Source organism: Magnolia sinica, chromosome 17, assembly GCF_029962835.1.
Source record: "Magnolia sinica isolate HGM2019 chromosome 17, MsV1, whole genome shotgun sequence".
Classification (NCBI taxonomy): Eukaryota; Viridiplantae; Streptophyta; class Magnoliopsida; order Magnoliales; family Magnoliaceae; genus Magnolia; species Magnolia sinica.
The window spans coordinates 47998739-48020133 of record NC_080589.1 but is presented as its reverse complement, the minus strand read 5'-3'; the positions used below and the strand labels follow the sequence as shown (position 1 = coordinate 48020133).

Here is a 21395-nt window from a genome sequence, read left to right as displayed (position 1 = left end):
GGTGAAAAATTTCTTCTTATCTTGCGCAGTCCAATGTGTCGGTATGGAACCTGTGGCAAGATAATTAGCGATATCAGCGAACCAAGGCGAATGGGAGACTCTGAACAACTATTCGTCAGGGAACATGTCATTAATCTGTGTTGTCTCAAAGGAATCAGAGGGATTAAGGCGAGAAAGATGGTCAGCCACTACGTTCTCTACTCCCCTTTTATCTTTTATCTCTACGTCAAATTCCTGGAGTAGGAGGATCCATCGTATCAGGCGGGGCTTAGCATCATTCTTAGACAGAAGATACTTAAGCGCTGCATGATCAGTGTAAATAATGATCTTGGATCCAATCAAGTAGGACCTAAATTTGTCCAAGGCAAACACTACGGCTAAGAGTTCCTTTTCTGTAGTCGAGTAGTTCACTTGGGCAGGATTTAGAGTCTTACTTGCGTAATGAATAACATAGGGTTTCTTATTTTTTCTCTGGCTCAGAACTGCCCCAAGAGCATAATCGGGACGCGTCGCACATAAGTTCAAAAGGAATGCTCCGGTCGTGGTTGTATGATGGGTGAACTAGTCAATATGCCCTTAAGTTTAGTGAAAGCTTCTTGGCAGCTCCATCCACTCGTATGGTGCATCCTTTTGAAGTAGATTACATAAAGGACGAGAGATGAGACTAAAGTCCTTTATGAATCTTCTGTAAAACCCGGCGTGTCCTAGGAAGGATCGCACGTCCCTTATGTTCTTGGGTGGAGGTAGGTTAGAGATAAGATCGATCTTTGCCTTATCCACCTCAATTCCTTTGGATGAAATAATGTGTCCAAGGACAATTTCCTTCTGAACCATGAAATGGCACTTCTCCCAATTAAGTACCAAGTTCTTTTCTTGACATCTTTTCAGCACACATTTAAGACTTTCCAAGCACTCGCTGAAAGATGGACCGAAGACAGAGAAATCGTCCATGAAGACCTCTAAATATTGCCCCACCATGTCAGAAAATATGCTCATCATACATCGCTGGAAGGTGGCAGGAGCATTACATAGTCCAAACGGCATCCTTCGGTAAGCAAAGGTGTCGTAGGGACATGTAAACGTAGTCTTTTCTTGATCTTCAGGGGCGATCTCTATCTGGTTGTAGCCCGAATACCCGTCAAGGAAACTGTAATAAGAGTGACTAGTTAGCCTTTTCAATATTTGATCGATGAAGGCTAAAGGGAAGTGGTCTTTCCTAGTGATGACATTCAGTTTCCTGTAGTCAATGCACATTTTCCAACCAGTGGTAACTCTATTTGGCACGAGTTCATTATTGGCATTGGCTACGATGGTGATCCCGGACTTCTTAGGAACCATCTGAGTTGGAGTCACCCATTGACTATCAGATATAGGGTATATGATACCCATATCCAATAGTTTAAGAACCTCGGCCTTAACCACTTCCTTCATGTTTGGATTTAATCTACGTTGTAGTTGCCGAGCGGTCTTCGCATTATCCTCAAGATATATGCGTGAGTACAAATCGAGGGGTCGATTCCCTTGAGGTCTGCGATTGTCCATCCAAGGGCTCTCTTGTGCTCCAGGAGAGTAGATATGAGCATACTCTCTTGTTCTTTCTCAAGGTGGGCAGAAATCACCACCGGATATGTCTCATCTTGACCTAAGTATGCATATTTTAAATCAGAGGGCAAAGGTTTTAGGTCAAGCTTCGGTGGCTTGAGGTTAGACGGTAGAGGCATTTCATCAGTTTGGGATAACTCTTCAAATTGTGGCCTCCACCGGTTAACTTCAAGTACCGGTACCGCATCAAGCATGGCACACGTCTCCCTAATTATGTCATCATCAAACTCGTGGGAGTGGGCCAGGCATGTCTCTAGAGGATCAGAGGATAAGGTAAGGGGTGTCCTGTCATCCACGAAAGTATCGATCATGTTAATATCGTGGATATCGTCATCTTCCTCTATCCGTCTGGCCGTGTTGAAAAAGATATTCATTTCTAATGTCATATTCCCGAGAGACATACTCATGACACCATTCCTGCAATTGATAATTGCGTTTGAAGTGGCAAGGAATGAGCGACCAAGAATGACGGGAATCTGAGTGCTTGTGTTACCAATGGGTTCGGTATCCAAGATGATGAAATCAACTGGGTAGTAAAATCGATCAACATGGACCAACACATCCTCAATTATCCCTCTTGGTATACGAACAGAGCGATCAGCAAGTTGTAGTGTGGTTAAGGTGGGTTTTAATTCACCTAAGCCCAACTGTTTATATACCGAGTAGGGGATAAGATTAACGCTCGCTCCTAAGTCAAGAAGTGCGTGATCAATTCGATGGTCCCCAATTACACATGATATGGTTGGGCTACCGGGGTCTTTGAATTTTTGCGGCACATCTTGCTTTAGGATGGCACTCACTTTCTCAGTCAGGAAGATTTTCTTTTGAATATTTTACCGTCTTTTGGTCGTACATAAGTCTTTCAGGAATTTGGCATATGAAGGTATTTGTTTCACGGCATCAAGTAGTGGAATATTGACCTTCACTTGTTTCAACACCTCTAGAATATCCTGAGAGTTAGAGAGCGATTTTGGTGCAACCAACCGTTGGGGAAATGGAGCAATCGGCTTTCCTTGAGGTTCCGGTTCTAACTCTGGTGGGGCATGGCTAGATCCATCTTCTTTATCCACTTCCGGGTCCTTAGGCTTTTCAGCCCTAACCGGAATGGTTTTGTCAATGATCTTTCCACTCCTAAGAGTGGTGATGGATTTAGCTTGCTCCATCTGATTTGAAGAGCTTGGGTCGCTAACTTCATATTGCGGTTTAGGATTGGGAAGAGGTTGAGCTGGGAAGCTCCCCTTGTTCCCAATCGTATTTTCAGCCTTAAGTCCTTGTATTGCTTTTGTTAGGTCTTGGAAGGCCTGTAGCATACCCTGATTGAAAAGCTCTTGCTTTTGAAAATGTTTCAGAACCGAATCCTCTTGAGGTTTCTCTTGAGTTGGATTTTGATTTAGGTAACCTTGAGGTGTAGCGGTTTGTCCATTCCTCCAACTGAAGTTTGGATGATTTCTCCAGCCAGGATTGTATGTGTTAGAGGTGGGCCCACTGAAAGGTCTTTGGTAATTGCTTACAGCATTGGATTGCTCATTTAATACCTCTTGAAAGGCAGAGATAGTTGGACAGTTTTCAGTAGTATGAATGTTGCAACCACAGATGCTACAAACAATTTCCTTAGCCTTATCCTTCTTAAATTCCATGGCCTCGAGTTTCCTAGTGAGATTAGCTACCTTAGCATTAATATTATCGTCTTCTCTCAGGAGATACATTCCACCCCTTTCCTTGGAATGAGTCGGCCTAGACGTAGTACTAGGTCTAGGGGAGATGTCCCATGTTTGTGTATTCTCAGCAAGTTTATCAAAGTAATCCCACACTTCATCGACTCCTTTATTCATAAACTCCCCATTACACATCGTCTCGACTAATTGGCGCATGGGAGATGTCAGTCCATCATAGAAAAAGTTCGTGATGCGCCACGTTTCAAAACCATGTTGTGGGCATGAACTGACAAGATCCTTGAACCGCTCCCAACATTGGAAGAATGTTTCATCTTCCCTTTGGGCGAAGTTCATGATCGACTTTCTTAGGGTGTTCGTCTTATGGTATGGGAAAAACTTCTTAATAAACTCCTTTATCATGTCATTCCATCTGCCAATTGATCGAGGACGTAGTGAATGTAATCACGTCTTGGCTTTCTCTTTCAAAGAAAAGGGAAAGAGTTTCAACCTGACCATGTCATTAGATACGTTAAGAAAGTATAAGGTAGCTATGATCTCGTCAAATTTTTTTAAATGTAAGTAAGGATTCTCTAACTCAAGCCCATGAAATTTAGGGAGGAGTTGGATCACCCCTGGCTTGATATCCATGTGTCCTGCATTCTCAGGAAAAATCATGCATGAGGGCGTACTCACCCCCGCCGGTTGTAAGTAATCTCGTAAGGTACGAGGCGGGGGTGCTTGATGCACCTCATTCTCATCCTGGAGATCTTCTATCCTAGGTTGGGGTAGAAGAGGTTGATTTCCAGCCATATCCTCAATTAACTCAGGGGATTTCGAGCAGTGTCTAGTCCTACGATGGACAGTTAACCCCTCAACTAATCCTCCTTCAGTCAAGAGACGTCGAGTGTTGTTACAAGCCCACTTGGGCATGAAACACTCGCAGCTCTCAATCAAATTCTAAACCTAATCCTAAGAAGGGAAATAAAAATCTAAACAGAGAAAGAGGGCTGGAAGGAAGTTACCAAATTGGAGTCCCTAAATTGAAACCTACAAAATAGAACAAAACAAGTTAGTTTCTAAGAATAGCAAGCCTATAAAATTCCTAAGAAGAGAAATATAGAAATAAAAAGAAACAAGGAAGAATTCCTAAATTAGAAAGTAGAAATTTAGAAAGAGCATACCGAATTAGAAATTTCTAATAAGCCTACAAAACAGAAAAGTTAGTTTCTAAACAGAAAGTCTTAAAATAGAAAATTTCTAAAAATAAAATAGGAAACAAAATTAGATTCTAAAAGAGTTAGAATTAGAAACTTACTAAAAAAGGAATCCTAATCTAGAAATAGTAAGGAAGAGAGAAATTACCAATTTAGAAACCTATCTCAGAATCCTACAAAATAAGAAAGTTGGGTTAGTTTCTAAAAAAAAGAAAACTATCTAAAAATAGAAAGTTATTTAAATAGAAAATTTCTAAAAATTAAAGAAAACCGGAATTAGAAAATTCTAAAATAAATCCTAAAAAGCAAGAAAAGTCCTAATCTTAAACTAATCCTAAAACCGGTTAACTTCAGGAAACGTAGCCGATCCCGGCAACGGCGCCAAAACTTGTTCACACCTCAAGTGCGGGGTTGTGATGTAGTAATAAACTCGGTAAGACCAAGGTCGAATCCACAGGAACTAACCTGTACGTTATCTGAAAATAACCAGATCTAGAACTAGGCTAAGATGAAATCTAAACCAATTGTGATTTGAGGAATAATGGTGAAATATTAATCTAAACTTAAAGAATTCAGAGAAAGGGAACTAGGGATTCAGAGGATCCACTTGTAGAGATCAGGGAGATCTTATGCCTGCTTCATGGATATTATACTGAACTTACTTGATATAGTTTTCAAGAGATGAAAGGTATAAGAATTAGGTATGATTCCATCACAAATCCATGCCTAAGAGACAAGGTAAACAACAGAACTTAGACCAATCCATAACTAACTAAAAGATGTATGAGTGTTAGGAAGGATTTCATCATCCAACCATGTCTATGAGACGATGGCGAACAACAGGGTTTCCAAACATCAAAATAAAAGGAAAGAAATTATTCAAGCGATCACAGATCTACTGTAATTTAAATCACAACAAACCATTAATGACTAAAAGAATTTCTTAAATCAAAACAAAGTCAATCAGTTCAGTTCAATCAAACCTGTAGAAGCTCCCATCACGCCACAAGCTTCACCTCTTAGCCCTAGCTAAGGGATTTAGCATAACATAATCATAGGAAAAAGAAGAAAAATAAAGAAAAAATACATAAAAATTCTAAACACTTCTCTCGCCGCCTCTCTCTCTCTCTATCTGACGTCCCCTATTCAAGCACACCCTCTTCTCCACATTTGGAACTCCTTTTATAGCTTTTGGAGTGGTGAAAATTGGATTTGGGAAGCTATCGCACGTGCAGCGAAAGCCTTTTCGCAGCCAAGTTTGGGGCTTCATAACTCTTGCATTCCTTTCATTATTTTTGTGAAATCAGCATCTCTTGAAAGTATTTTGGCTGGTCTACATGATGGACGGTTCAGATCTGCCATATGCTCAAAGATGGTTGGCCACAACTGCCTGGAAAATCAGATCTCGCGGAAGTGCGTAGCCTTTCGCACGTCCAGCGCTGATGTGATCGGTGGGCCCCATAAAGGTGTTTTCAAGGAAATCCACCCCGTCCATTAGATTGCCCTCGAAATTTCGATAAGAAACGGATGGTTTTTCATGTTCATTGACTCAGAATCAGAAAAGAAATCATCCAAACATCAATTTGAACATTGCAGGGCAGTCCACTTATGGCCTCTGTATCACGCACGTGTGATTGCATGGGTCCAAAAGTTCAGCATGGGTTTGAAGATTTCATGGTCCTCTACAAGATGGACGGTTTAGATTGGTCGTACGTACACTATGTGGGGCCCACTAGCGTTCGCAAAAATGGACAGCGTTCATCTGTTATACAACGCTAAAACGGCAACTGCCGTGTTGGGAAGAAGACGCGGGTCAGCAGCGCTGACCCGCTTTAGTTGATTCGGTGCGGCTCGCGGCAGTTGTGTACCTAATGTACACACGCTGTATAAACGGAGCCCATTGTGATGTTCTATCAAAATCCAAACCATTCATTCGATTAATCTCCCTATTTAAGGCGTTGAGGCCAGATTTTAGGCAGCTCCAAATATCAGGCGGGCCCAGAATCAACGGTTTATGGGCTGATCTGTCAGTTGGGGTACTTCCATAGTGATCCGAGGGCTGAAATTTGATATGTACGGTTAATTTATGGCCCTCAGGCTATGTATGAAGTTTTGAACCAATTAGATGGCGAGAACTATGTGATCTTGCAATTTTTACCAATTTCGGTCCTCTTTAATGTGAATGGCCTGATTTCCTCGGATCCCTGGTGTGTAATTCCATCGATCTTGGTCCCCTGGAGTCCGTCCCTTGCCTTGGGTGTCATCAGAGCGTTAAATCCATGGTTTAAGCACCCTTTTTCAGTTCATGCTTGTAAATACACTCTGCATCACAAACACAATTAAATCAAAGGCTATTAAACGGTATAGTGTTCCTACATTCATTTCCATACTAAGGTCTTTGATTTACTTAACACTTTTGTCGGTCACAAGGCGGGTTAATGCATTCGCCGGTGAGGCAACTCGCAATACTTTTAGCAGTCGTTACTATTTCATTTACTAGCCATTCATCCACAGGGAAGCATTCGCCACTAAGATAATCTAATAAATTGTTGCAACCATGTTCCTCCTTTGGACTGGCTGATAACATTGGAATCCTGTTCACATAACATAGGAGACCGAACTGCCCACACTATGTTTTCAGCCACTGGTTCTTCAGACACAAGAATTTTCAGAATGGTTGTGATTGGTTTACTTTCGGCCGAGGCAGATCTATGACTTCTTCTGATTCTCTTCTCATCGCATCTCGACATCTCTGCCATCAACGTTTTTGAGTTTGAGTCAATGCCTCTGGTGTTGCCAGAAATTTTGGGTGCATAACCCTCTTCCATACTCCTTCCTAAGTTGTCAGGGGCTTAACCATTATTTGGTTAGGTACTCCAACTTGCTGGCGACGGCTAAGGGTTGTTCATTGTGGCCGATACTAATAAACCCTCTCCATTTGTTTAGGAATCATGCAACTTTCATGCAACCTTGATTTGAGAGTATCTATCCATCCGAGAATAGTCCTTCTAGCACATTGGTCACATAATTATGAACCCCGCTTGTCTTATCAAATGGTGTTCAGCCAAATAGTGCTCAACTGAGGAGACCAACGTTGCCCTTACACTGGCCATTGTGGCATGTCTTCTTGGTTAGTTGGACCTCGATAACCTTCGGACGTGGCTGATTAGGCTTTCTTAGATTCGCTGTGACCATATTAACCTCAACATTAGGTGAGAATGGATTTGTGTCAATCAATATATCTTCTTCGCCTTTTTCTGAAAATTTCAGCAATCCGTAATTGATATTATCTTGGATGGTGTTCCTATATACAACACATTTATTAGTTGAATGAAATCGAGCTCCATGTCACTTACAATATTCGATCTTTTGTAACTCATCGCCCGAAGGTACCTTATGATTCATAGGAACCTTGATAAACTTTTCGGTCAACATAATTTCAAAGATTTCATCGGCTCTTGTGATGTCAAAAGTGTAAATATTTTGAGTTTTTAGTGCAGTGGATGTGGCCGATTCCACTTTGACCAACGCTAAACATACAAGTGGTTTATTAGCTACCACTTTGACAATCGCGACCTCATAATTTGGGTCATGATAATATGTCCCCAATGACGAGTTCTTTTACCTGATCCCCTCATGCTAAAGTTCATCATACCTAGAGACTTTCTTGGTCAAGTCATATAGGTCTATGAACTTTGTCCCGATGAACTTCTTACGAAGTTTATATTCGAGCCCATCTTATGCTAGCTGCACAAATTCGGCTTCGATCATGAAAATCTTACATCGGCTCTTTGTCCTCTTAAACTAAGTGATAAAACTCTCACAAGTTTGTCCTAATAATTGCGAAAAACGTGTGAGATCGAACATAATTATTTCCCTATTCTTACAGAAAAGCTTAGCATGGAATTTATCTTCCATTTCTTGCCAAGTATGCACCAAATCCGGCAATAGGTTTGAATACCATGTAAAGGTTGTCCCCCTTAGCGAATGACCGAATAATTGTAACTTATGATAATTATCATTCGCCAATTCTCCACACTGCATAGTGAATCGGCCGACGTGTTCGATAGTCAACTGACCAGGATCACTTGAAAACAAGGCAAAATTCGGTCAATAATTTCTTGACAATGGATTTTGCTGATCTATCCATTCGGGATATGGTTTGTGATAAACTAGGATGAAATTATGGCTAAATACTTGGCCTACAACCTTCTGGACGATTCGTACGATTTGGTCACGATCCACTCGCTTAGGTTCAACGATTGGTGGTGGTTCGAAACTGAAACGGTTCATTCTCTCTTAGAATAGAGGATTCCTAGGGAACTGATGAGGATTATATCATCTTAGTAATGATTTATTATGATTTTAAATGCAAATTTCTAGCCTCTCACTCTGGTCGTCTAAGTTCTATGGGGGGCGGAATATTTCATATCTTCGGAACTATGAATGGTGGCAGATTCCTCTGTGGAGGTGGTATAGATGGCAGCTGAGTTGCATTACCGATAAAACTTCCCTCGGCATTATACTACATCACTGATGGCTTTTGCTCGGCCATCATAACCATTAATCGATGTATGGCCTCAGCCCCGTTGGCCATGTATCTATTAGTGTTTTCAGTTTGAATACAGAATTGTTCGACTTAGGCTCTTCCATATTCTTATACATGCTGAATACTTAGCTGTACATCTTGAAGAACAATCACTATCTTGTCTGGAGGAACAATCTGAAAGGTTTAAGGCTCCTTCCTGGTCCCTGGTACCAAGCGTTGGGCTATTGTTTAGATTCAACGCTTTAGGAGCTGCTTGAATTGGCACGTCCTTGACCAGAGGTCATGTGGTCAATGCATAGGGATCAATCCCAATAATCCGAGTACTTCTTATATTCATAAGTAGCAATATTATGCTAGTAAATTAGAGAGTGATTCCCATTGGGCATGTCAAAAACTATTGTTACTCTGTTTTCGACTACAGGTATGCGGGCATGCCAGAATTGAATTGCGACTCAATTCAAACTTAACAACTATGACCCTAAGCGCCAAGATAAGCAAACACGTAGTGTATGACCGAAATTTGATAAGATCGGTCGCCTATTCAGTCACTTGTTCTGTGTGTAAACATGATTAGGAAATATTTAGAGGGTATGGTTCATCCTCTGATGATGGGTTACACATTTGCCTTCCGTACGAAAGAACTTTTCAGTACAGATAAAGTGAAATGAGAAAAATGGATTCGTACAATCAGTCATGAAGAACAGCTGCGAAACACATCTTCGAGTGAAGAACTAAATCCAGCGTGTGAACGTAGACTCAAATTACAGCTAAATTATCAACTGCTTGATTAATGCTACAGATTACACTACATAATGTAAATGACAAGCCGAAAGTAAATGAATACACTAAGAAAGGTAATTTACTTTGCAAAAAGTAAAGGATTACACTAGAAAATGTAATTAACTTAGCAATTGGAAGGATAATTGAAAGATAATGTTTGGGTTTGATTGAGTTTGTATGAGACGAGCTTTTCATGTTGAATTCCTTTGCTATTTATAACCTTCATTTGACCATCTAGATGCTTCCCACGTGTCGACGGTTGCCATATCCAGTCAGCTCCACAACCTTTTGCTTCTCTTTCTACCATATGCTCTATAACCGTTCCTTCATGATCCAACCATCTTTACAATGACATGGCATTATTCAATGCATTCCAAATATTTTATCAAGAAATATTCTCCGTACATCTTTGCATATCTTCAAAAACACCATGCGGATCTGTACAAATCACACGTAACCTACTCAGACCAGTTCTCACATGAGGAATGGCGACCATGGGGATGATCTTAACCATTCAACTGTCATGTTTGTTTGTTGTTTTGCAAGCCAGCTACTGAATAGTTAGCATCATCCGTTCAAAATGACTCTTGATGCTATGAGCATCTATAAGCAATCCAAATTGGGGCCAACTGGATGAACGGTTTAGATTGACGATCAAACTAGGTTGGTATAGATGATGACCATTTGTATTGAGATCTATTCATTGGATGGTTAGGATTATTAGATTGTTATGCTTTTGGATGGTGATGAATGCAAGGGTTCTGCGAAACTAGTTCTCTAAAAGGGGTCTTTTTGCAACCTGAATTTGGGACTGGATTTGGATCCCAAATCCAAAAGGCCTCGGTTATGTCTGGCAGCCTCTATTTTGCCTGGATTTGAATCCTTGAAATCCATATGTGAGGCTAGTTTTGCTGCGTTTCTAAAAGCTTGGTTGCAAAGTCCGATGATTTTAAATCCAACCCAATAATTAAAATTTTCATACTAAAGTATGGCCACTTGACTTTTGGAATGGCCTTATTTTTTGGCTCTTCATGCATCCAGTCAAACGCATCTTCTGAATGGAATGGATGGTGAAGATAAAAGGTGGGTCCAACTGGTAATCTGGAAGGTTTTTAATGGTTTGTGTACCAACTGTTCTCTCTGGTGTGGTGTGGCCCACCTGAGTTTTCAATCGGCCCTCTTTTGGCATCCAACGAAAACATGAGAGAGTGCACGTAATAAACGCATTAGACACTGTGGGCTCCAGAAAAGCTTCTGATTCCACGAATCTAAGTTGCTAAACACAGTCTCTAAATTTCATTGGATTGAAACTCCAGGATGCAGAACACTACTGGCCAAATCCAAATATAAGGGATTTGAAATCTTGGATTTGAATCCTTTTATTTAAGAATCAAAATCCAAGCTACCAGCACTGTGCAGTGCCTCAGTGATAGACTATTTACGAGTCATCTGGCAACAGGGTTGAAGGGATTTCAAATTCCTTAGTATATTTGCCATCATTAAGTAGCTGGGGTTTCAAATACAGGTGAGTTGCAAATCTCCTTAAATGGAGTTTCAAATCCAAGATGAAAGCTTGGATTACATCTATGTGCCTTCCAAGAATTGCATGTATACATGTGTGTCAGTTGCATCACTATAATCACTTTAATACGGTGATCTGTGATGTCCAAACACAATCCTCGTAAATCAGTGGTTAAAAATCATTGGTTAGTCACTCAGATGTGATCTTGTGCTTGTATCCCATCTGAGACTTAGAATTTCATCATTTTCGGGCAAAGTATATATTTCAACTCACTTATTACAAGCATTATTTATATCAAACATTACATTTGTTTACTAATTAAAGATATTAAAGTTGATTTAATAATTAAATTTGGACCTGTAAATATACTACGCATATCTACTTTTAAATCAGAAGAGATTCTTGAATACAGGGTGCCAAAGATAAGAGGAGAATTTTAAATCAAGGGGTCTTTAAATCTAGAGGGTTCTAAACCCAGAGGATTCCAAATACGCTCCCAAATAGGCTTGTGGTGCGAGTGCCACACACGTGTGAGTGCATCCCTTTTAAAAGTCCTTTTACGGCCGAAGCTTAAGAGAACATTGGGGATTGAATGCCTACCGTTGAAAACTACTTGGTGGCCACGGAAGTTTTAGATGAACATGGTTTGGCCAGTGATGCTGCCCATAGCCATGTGGCTAGTGGTCTCTATAGACCCACTATGATGTATATGTTTTATCCACACCCTCCATTTATTCTGGCTTGATCTTAAAAATGAGATAGATTTAAATAACAGGTTGACCACACCACAGGAAAACAGTAATGATTGATTGTCTACGGTTAAAAACCTTCTCACCCTCATTATAATGTTTATTTGACATTCATCGCGATGGTAAGAGTTTCAACAAAGAGGTCATGGGTTCGAGTGCCCATTGGGGTGCTTGTGGGAGTACGGATGTATCTTGTAATTGAAAAAAGAAGAAAGAAAAAAAAAGAAAGTTTAACGGTGGAAGTACAATCAATATAGTTTATTGTGATGTGGTCACTTGAGATTTAGATCTACCTTATTTTTGGGTTCATACCGTATAATGACGGGAAATAAACATCATGGGGAGCCCTGGGAAGGTTTCAATGATGGATTGTCATTGTCCCGCTGATTTCTGTGGCGTGGTTCACTTGAGATTTCAATCTGCCTCATTTTTGGGCTCGTGCTCTAAAATGATCTGAAAAAATGGATGGATGGTGTGGATATAACACAGTTTATGATAGGGCTCACGTAACTTTGCAACGTCAACACTCTACCTATCTCAATGCAGTGTTTACACTACCCAATCTAGTCCCCGTGGGGCCGAAAATGAGACTGATCTACAACTCGAGTGCCTCACACCAGCTGAAACAATGGAGTTGGGATATCAACTATACGTTTGTGTGCGGAGTCACCGCAATTTTCCCCACTTGAGATTTCCATTAGGATGCCTTTTTTTCTTCTTCTTTTTTTTCTATTAGGATGCCTTGTGGTATTGGAAGCCGATTGTGTCCTGCCGTAGACAGTCTGGGTCCAGGCAGGGGCTTTATCCACACCGTCCATTCAGTTTATCAGATCATTTTACATGTGAATTTCAAAAAGAGGCAGATCCAAAGCTGAATTGAACCACAAAGTGGGAATTGGACAGCCACCATTAAAACTTCTTGGGAGCCGTAGAAGCTTTGATTAAGCTGATACTTGTGTAATTGTGTTTTCCCTACGTGACCTTATAAACAGGTTGGATGGCAAATAAAAATCACTGAAAACCCTAGGATGGTTTCAATGGTGAGCGTTATTATCACCACTGCTTCCTATGGTGTCGCCCACTTGAGCCTTAGATCTTCCTCATTTTTTAGCTCACACACCAAAATGATCTGAAAAAAATGAATGGACGGCATGGATAAAACTCATACATCATGATGGGCCCCATAGAGCCCCTGCCCTAGACCGAGTCCATCCATGTAAGGGCAGGACGCAATCGCTTCTTATCATATGTATGGTCTTTGGTCAGCACAATGGCAATTACTATGATAGACGGAATATATTTCCCATACACAGCCCCAAAAAGCCTGCGCATTTTATGCATTCCCGAGTGTTGAATAGTAGTAATGGTGGCCATTGCCGTTACAAGGCTGCAATGGCCATTTAAAAAAACAGAAAAAATAAATAAAATAAAATGTATTGCACCGTTATGAGTCATGGTTCTCACCGTTGCTGTTGTGCACCGTTTGAGGCCACTACATAACCGTTTGAAGCCACAAACGAGCTGCATGCTTAAAAAATTCCCTAAAAATATAAGTACCTTTGGACAAGGTATCTAGCACTCTCGTGCCCTCCACATTGGATTTGCCGTACAAAGTGTCGCTTTGTTCTTTGTAATATTTCCTAAATAGTTTTAAGAAACCAATAGGGGGAAGCTTTTGTGAACGTGGTGAGTGTGTGATAAAGTGAAATAGATAATCAGCCACTTCGAGGGGGCTAAATCCTCCAACACATAAGTTCTGGAAAAATACTCTGATCCTTTGCATTAAAAATGAGAATATAAATAAACTCTGACGACCAAACAACATCCGTAATACTTGCTAACTTTAAGCAACTAACAACCCACTACCTCAGCACGTCTCCTACTCATCCCAACAGACTCTGACTACTAACAATATTGCCCAAGACTCGGACTGCTAACAATACTACGCAGACTTATTCAAACATAAAATAAATAGACTAAGCCCACACAAGGCCTTACATAACATAAACCCAATAACCAAATCAGAAGGCCCAGAGGCCCATAACAATCCCTCCCCCATTAGAAGACCTTACCCTCAAGGTCTGGAAATTCTTTGGACAGCTTCTTGTACTCCACAAGCATCTTCAACTCCAAGCCCCTTCCACTGGACCAGCAACTCGCTCACTGCCGTACTGCCCTTCTTGTGCATTCGGCGCTGTAAAATTGCTTCAGGTTCTGCTTTGAAGGCGCCACTGGTGTCGCATAGAGGAAGTGTAGGGCTCAGCACATTTTTATGCCCTAGTTTCTTCTTCAAACAAGACACATGGAACATGGGATGCACGAGAGAATCAGGAGGAAGATCCAAACGATAAGCTACACTGCCAATCTGCTCCAAAATCTTGAAGGGTCCGAAAAATCTGGCCGAAAGTTTCAAATATCGGCGTTGAACAACTGATTGCTGTTTATATGGCTGAAGGCGCAGGTAAACCATATCACCCACTTCAAAACTTCGCTCAGTTCACTTAAGGTCTGCAAATTTTTTCATCCTCTCCTGGGCAATGTGCAGATTTTCCCACAAGCGTCGCAATACTAAATCCCGAGATCGAAGGGCTTCTTCAACTGACTGTACTGAAGCTGTTCCTAGGGTATGTGCCAACAAGGCCGGCGGTGAGTACCCGTAAACCACTTCAAACGGAGTAAGCTTTGTTGAGGCATGCATATTCGTATTATACCACCATTCCGCCATAGGCAACCACGTAGACCACTCCCGCGGTTTGTCACCTGAAAAACACCTCAAATAATGTTCCACACTTTTATTCACTACCTCCGTTTGACCATCCGTCTGAGGATGGTAGGCAGAGCTAAATTTAAGCGTCGTTCCCTGTAACTTAAATAATTCTCGCCAAAACTGACTGGTAAAGATAGGGTCTCTGTCACTTACAATCGAATTAGGCATCCCATGCAGTTTGAAAATATTCGCAGTAAATAACTGAGCTATTTTGAGAGCTGTATAAGGGCGAGATACCGGAATAAAATGGGCATATTTACTCAAACGATCCACAACCACGAAAATCACACTAAACCCATGGGAAAGGGGCAACCCTTCAATGAAATCTAGGGAGATATCAGACCATACCTTCTCAGGAATAGGCAAAGGCTGAAGTAAACCTGCTGGATGTAGAGTATCAACTTTATTCCTTTGACAAACTTCACACTCCTTAATAAAATTGCGGACATCACGCTTCATACCCGTCCAGTAGAAATTTGCTCGAGCACAATGTAAAGTTTTGTGCAGACTGGAGTGCCCAGCTTGAGAGCTGCCATGAACCAAATGTAGTAATTGATTCTTAAGATTTTCTGATGTGCCAATAAATAACCTGTCCTTGTAAAACAGTAGCCCATCTTTCTTTTTATATTTTGTCTCGTCTAACAACTGGTTGTCATAGTCAGCCAACAACTTTTGCAACATAGCATCATCTAAGTAGGATGCCCGTAGATCAGTGAGCCAACCTCCCGCTGGAAAAGATAGTGCAGCCAACTGTGGTTCCTCCTCCCACTTCCTGGATAAGGCATCTGCCACCAAATTGTCTTTCCCCTTCCTGTGTTCAACTAAAAAAATCAAATCTCAGCAATTTAGTGAGCCATTTTTGCTGCATAGGTGTACCGAGTTTTTGCTCCAGTAAATACTTAAGACTTTGATGATCAGTTTGTATGCGAAAAGTCTGGCCCAGCAAATAGGAACGCCACTTCTTAACAGCCATAACCAAAGCCATCAGCTCCTTCTCGTAAGTAGATAGGTGGAGAGCCTTGCCATGGAGAGCTTGACTCATAAAAGCAATGGGTCTGTCATTCTGCATTAACACAGCACCTACACCACAACCAGAAGCATCACATTGAATAGTGAAAGAGTTAGTAAAATCAGGAAGAATCAAAACGGGGGGTTTGGCCACAGTTTCTTTAAGGGCAATGAAGGCTTCCTTTGCTGGCTGGGTCCATTCAAACAAATTTTTTTTAAGTAAAGAGGTCAAAGGAGCAGCAATAGAACCATACCCCTTAATGAATTTCCTATAATAGCTCATAAAACCAAGGAAACCCCGTAAGGATTTAATGGTTGTAGGAAATGGCCAAGATAGCATGGATTCAATTTTTTTAGGGTCTGCCTGAACACCATCTTTGGAAATAATATGGCCAAGGTATTCAATTTCAGGATTCCCAAATGAACACTTGGATTTTTTGGCAAAAAGCCGGTGATGTTGCAGAATCTCTAAAACAACCTGTAAATGCTCAAGATGATCATTGAAACTCTTGCTATAAATAAGAATATCATCAAAAAAGACTAATATGAATTTACGCAAGTAAGGTTTAAAAATGTGGTTCATGAGAGATTGGAAGGTTACGGGGGCATTTGTGAGACCAAAGGGCATTACTAAAAATTCGTAATGACCTTCATGAGTTCGGAAGGCGGTTTTTTGAATATCTTCGGGGTGCACCCTAATTTGATGGTAACCGGATCGCAGATCCAATTTACTAAAAATAGTCGCACCATGAAGTTCATCTAGAAGTTCATCCACAATAGGAATTGGGAATTTAGCTTTGACCGTTTCCTTATTGAGAGCTCGATAATCCACGCAAAGACGCCAACTGCCGTCTTGTTTACGCACGAGGATCACCGGTGAAGAAAAAGGGCTTTGACTAGGTCGAATAATTCCAGATTTGAGCATGTCATTGACTAGTTTTTCAATTTCAGATTTTTGAAAATATGGGTAACGATAAGGACCAACGCAAACTGGTTTAACATTTGGTTGAAGAGTAATATGGTGGTCATGGTCACGCTTAGGAGGTAGGGTAAGAGGTTCCAGAAATACCTGCTAAAATTGATCCAACAAGGGAAGAATGAGGGGGTTAGTATCCAAGCAAGAAGTAGTATGATCATGAGATTCAAGAAGCTGTAAAACCAAACCCTTCCTGTCCTGTTTCAAAGCCCGACCAAACTCATCTCCCTCCATTAGAGATACCTCGGTAGTTGTGATGCTCTGCAAAACATTCTTATGCCCAAACAAAGTAAATTCCATTCGTAATTTGTCAAAATCCTATAAGATAGGTCCTAATGTACTCAACCATTGGACACCTAATACAATATCACAACCCCCCAGCGTTAAGAGATAAAAATCAGTGTGATAAGTGTTACCCTGCATAACAAATGGAATATTTGAGCACCTGCCTTCACTTAATAAAATGTCACCATTAGCCACCTTAACTTGAAGTCCGTCTGTTAGTTCTAAATGTAACTGAGCTCGTTGTTGAATGGATGAATCCATGAAGCAGTGAGTACTGCCCATATCCAACAAAATCACCACTAGACAGCCACGGACTTTGCCCAAAATGCGCATGGTTTTAGAGCTAGGAGATCCAGATAATGCATGAATGGAAATACCTGGTATGGGCACAGCAGTGTCGGTGTCAGGGGTTCCAGAATTAGAGATATCATTCTCATTAAGAAGTTCCGTGCTGGGCTGAAACTACTCATCATCGCTAGGCTCAGTGCATTCCATAATAAAGAGGCGAGCAGATTTGCACTTATGACCTGACCCCCATTTTTCATCACAGTTATAACAAAGTCCTCGCTCTCGTCTTTCCTTCATCTGTATTGGTGTTAATCGCTGAACTGGAAGAATAGCCTTTTTCTCCTGGTGTGAAGGTAAAGTAACAATAGGCCGAGTAGGAGCAGAACCAAAACGGTTATTTCGGCGAAAAGCAGCAACGTTTTCCTCCTGCATCTTAGCCATACCGAAAGCCATTGTAAGATTCGAGGGATTAAGCATACGTACCATAAACCGGATATCCTCACGTAACCGACTTAAGAAGCAACTGAGCTTGTAAGGCTCAGCTAATCCTTTGAGTTGGTTAGATAGGATTTTAAATTCTGTTTTATAGGCCTCCACAGTTGTAGTCTGCCGCAACCGAGTTATGGCCTCCATAGGATCATCGAACATAGTAGGGCCAAACCGTGTGAGGAGAGTTGTAGTGAATCCTTCCCAGCTAGTAATCCCTCTAGATGCCTCCAAATCCTGAAACCAAATAAGTGCCTTCCCCTCCATATGGAAAGAGGCCAAAAGGACCCTATGGTGAGGATTGGTCTGATGGTATGTAAAAAATTGTTGTGCTCGATAGATCCAGCCATGAGGATTATCTCCATTAAACTTTGGAAATTCTAGACGAATCGCCTTAGTTTGAATGCCTCCGTGCTCTTCAAACAGTGGGTTCCCATGTGAAGTTGAAGCTGAGTTTGAATCTTCTTTGGACTTCCACTATGCATGGACCAACGTCTCCATATTAGCCACAACAAGTTGGAGTTGTTGGGCTAAACCATCAACTGCTTGCTGCAAAAGTTGTTGATTCTCGTTTTGAGTCTCCTGGGTGGTACGCAATGATGCCACTGAGTCAGCCAGTTGGGAAAAACGTGTGTTATGGCCCTTTCCGTCAGCCATATGGACCGCGGCTCTGATACCACTTGTAAGGTGTGTGATAAAGTGAAATAGATAATCAGCCACTTCGAGGGGGCTAAATCCTCCAACACATAAGTTCTGAAAAAATACTCTGATCCTTTGCATTAAAAATGAGAATATAAATAGACTCTGACGACCAAACAACACCCGTAATACTTGCTAACTTTAAGCAACTAACAACCCACTACCTCAGCACGTCTCCTACTCATCCCAACAGACTCTGACTACTAACAATATTGCCCAAGACTCGGACTGCTAACAATACTACGCAGACTTATTCAAACATAAAATAAATATACTAAGCCCACACAAGGCCTTACATAACATAAACCCAATAACCAAATCAGAAGGCCCAGAAGCTTTTGTGAACGTGGTGAAACAATTCAACACACATATGCTCCATCCTAGATAATGAATCAACGGCTATCAAATGGATGCTTGAAAACAAACAACATTATGATGTAGAACGTGTCAGATATGTTCCTAGCATGGTTGGGCCAAAAGATAGTGGACCATAAATTAACTATAACTTTTGATTCGGATATCATTATAGGGTGCACAACCTATCAATCTTTACTGAAACAGGCCATCCGAGGTAAACCGACCCACAAAGGAGGTCCCATTTGTCCGTTTCGTTAGAAAACGAGTGCTTTCAGCACAAAAACGAATTTTTAGAAAAAAATATTATTTTTAATAATTCCGAATTTTTTAATATTTTTTTATTTTTAGAGTTTTAGATTTTCTTCTTTTTTAAAAATAACTTGTAATTATGTTAGGACTCTTCTAGCAAAGTTTATTTGAAATTTTTATTTTTAGAAATTAAGCTTTGGAAGAGTTTTAGTAGAATTAGAATTTTTATTAAAGTTAGAAATTTACTATTTTTGATAATTACGAATTTTAGTTTTTTTTTTCTATATTAATGATGTAACAAGCACATACAGACTAGTCAATTATCAATCAATTTCGAATTATATAGAATTTATTTTCTATTTTCTTATTCTTTTCCTCGTGGATTTGAGGAGTCGAGATGATTTCCATGGAACAATCATCCCCCTGAGGAAGACCATGCTCGACCTCACGTCCTCCCCTGCGTCACATTCCATGCACATTCATTAGCTATTAGTATTCAAAATGTTACCATCAACACTTTAGAGCCTAAAGGGATCATGGGTTATCTGTGGGCTGATGACTTTTCTCAACTTATAGAAATATAGAGAAATAACAAAACAAGATTTTTGTAGCTAACCCCATTTAGTTGGGAAACTCTTCAACAATCATAAAAGTACAGAGTTTAATTTCATGTGTGAAGATATTTTTAGCAAATTATGAGAAATATATATATATATATATATATATATATAGGTGGATGCCATTGTAGGAGGTAACTTTAATGTGTACATTGGTAATATGTGTGCTTTTTTATCACAAGAGGATGATGAGAGGTATTTTGCAATTCAATTACGAGGAGACTGCAATTTTATGGATTGAAAATTGAGTTTGGTTGTGCAGATGTTTCGAATTAAAGATCCCAAAGCTAGCCTTGATTTCTACTCTCGTGTACTCGGCATGACGTAAGTTACTCTATAATTTTATTCTTGAATTTCTCGAAGAAATGCACAATTTTGCATGGCTACATGTTTTATAATGTTCAGTGTCTCTTTCAAGGGTTGTTTAGCAACTTGGAGAAGTATAGGGCAGGAAACAAAATCTATTTCTTAAGATCTTGACTGTGTTTATGACATAGTGGGTGCATGGAGAAGAGGAAGAAGATCACCGCCTTCTCCTAGTTGATAATCCATGAATCCACAAGAAGAGAAAATCTCTAAAAATGAGAAATAAAAATTGATATTATATCGAATGAAAGTGTTGTTTACAATGAAGTTTCCAAAAACAATTAAGGAAAAAATGTAAAAGTTGTCTTATCCTACTCAAAATCATAAAACTCTTGAACCTAAAAATAGCAAAACAGTAACTTACTAAAAATGGTAGGTTTTAACTTCAGACTCAAAATTGACCATTGAAATGATTGACTTTTGCGAAGCCATTGGAGGCCGATGAACCTTGGTGATTGGTGAGGATGGAGAGCTCGTCAATAGCTTTCCAAAGACATTATACACACAAATCCGAGAACCGGTCACAAATAGGGGTGTCAATGGGCTGGGCTTGGTCCTGCAAAGTTAGAATTTTGAATAGGATCGGCCCGATGGCCCAAGCCAAAACAGTTCAAAATCTAGGCCAACACCAACCTCAAGCCCAGCCTGTTGACAGTCCTAGTCACAAAGTTATGGTTATTAGAAGCTATAAAGTGCATTTAGGCCATTTTTTTCCCAATCAGGACCCTTACAGCCCAAATCCGTGCAATCCTAGCGCTCCATTGAGTTATCAATGACTCGTCCTACATCAGTTTGGTGAATCAAAAGGAGCGGATTCCTTGAAAATGCACAATTTTGTATTCTTTTATTCAAGGATCATTTGGATGCTTGTAAAATCACCGAGTTATATACATTTTATAGGAATGTGTTTGGAAGGAGAAAATGGTGTGAACTGTTTACAACCTGAAGAGAGTTTACACCAAAATCTGCTCAAATGTTTACATCCAAAAAGTTGTGTTTCAATTTACATGTTAAAGGGATTCATTGCCAAGAGTCATATTTTGAATTTTTAAAGGGACTCACTCTTGTCCATGAATTCTTTTCCAATATCCAGACAATATCTAGATTCCATATTATTCACTTCCAATTTTCCGAGCATGACCAATAAAAGACAATTCTCAGGTAATTTCTGAAACAAATTCATTAGTAATTTTAAATTCTAGGTCAAACGACTGCTTATTGACTTC

The 21395-nt window shown here is 40.3% G+C and overlaps 1 protein-coding gene and 1 non-coding gene across 8 annotated transcripts in view; both read left to right on the top strand.

Moving 5' to 3' along the window:
• LOC131231154 (lactoylglutathione lyase-like) overlaps window positions 1-21395 on the top strand; it is a 45734-nt gene that overhangs the window by 9654 nt on the left and 14685 nt on the right. For all 7 annotated transcript variants that reach the window (XM_058227260.1, XM_058227258.1, XM_058227257.1 and 4 more), the window contains exon 2: window positions 20066-20127. In XM_058227260.1, the coding sequence (XP_058083243.1) occupies window positions 20066-20127 (62 nt within the window). The remainder of the gene's footprint in view (window positions 1-20065; window positions 20128-21395) is intronic.
• On the top strand, window positions 3523-3629 carry LOC131232114 (small nucleolar RNA R71). The gene has a single exon (XR_009164717.1). It is a non-coding gene; the product is annotated as a small nucleolar RNA R71 (small nucleolar RNA).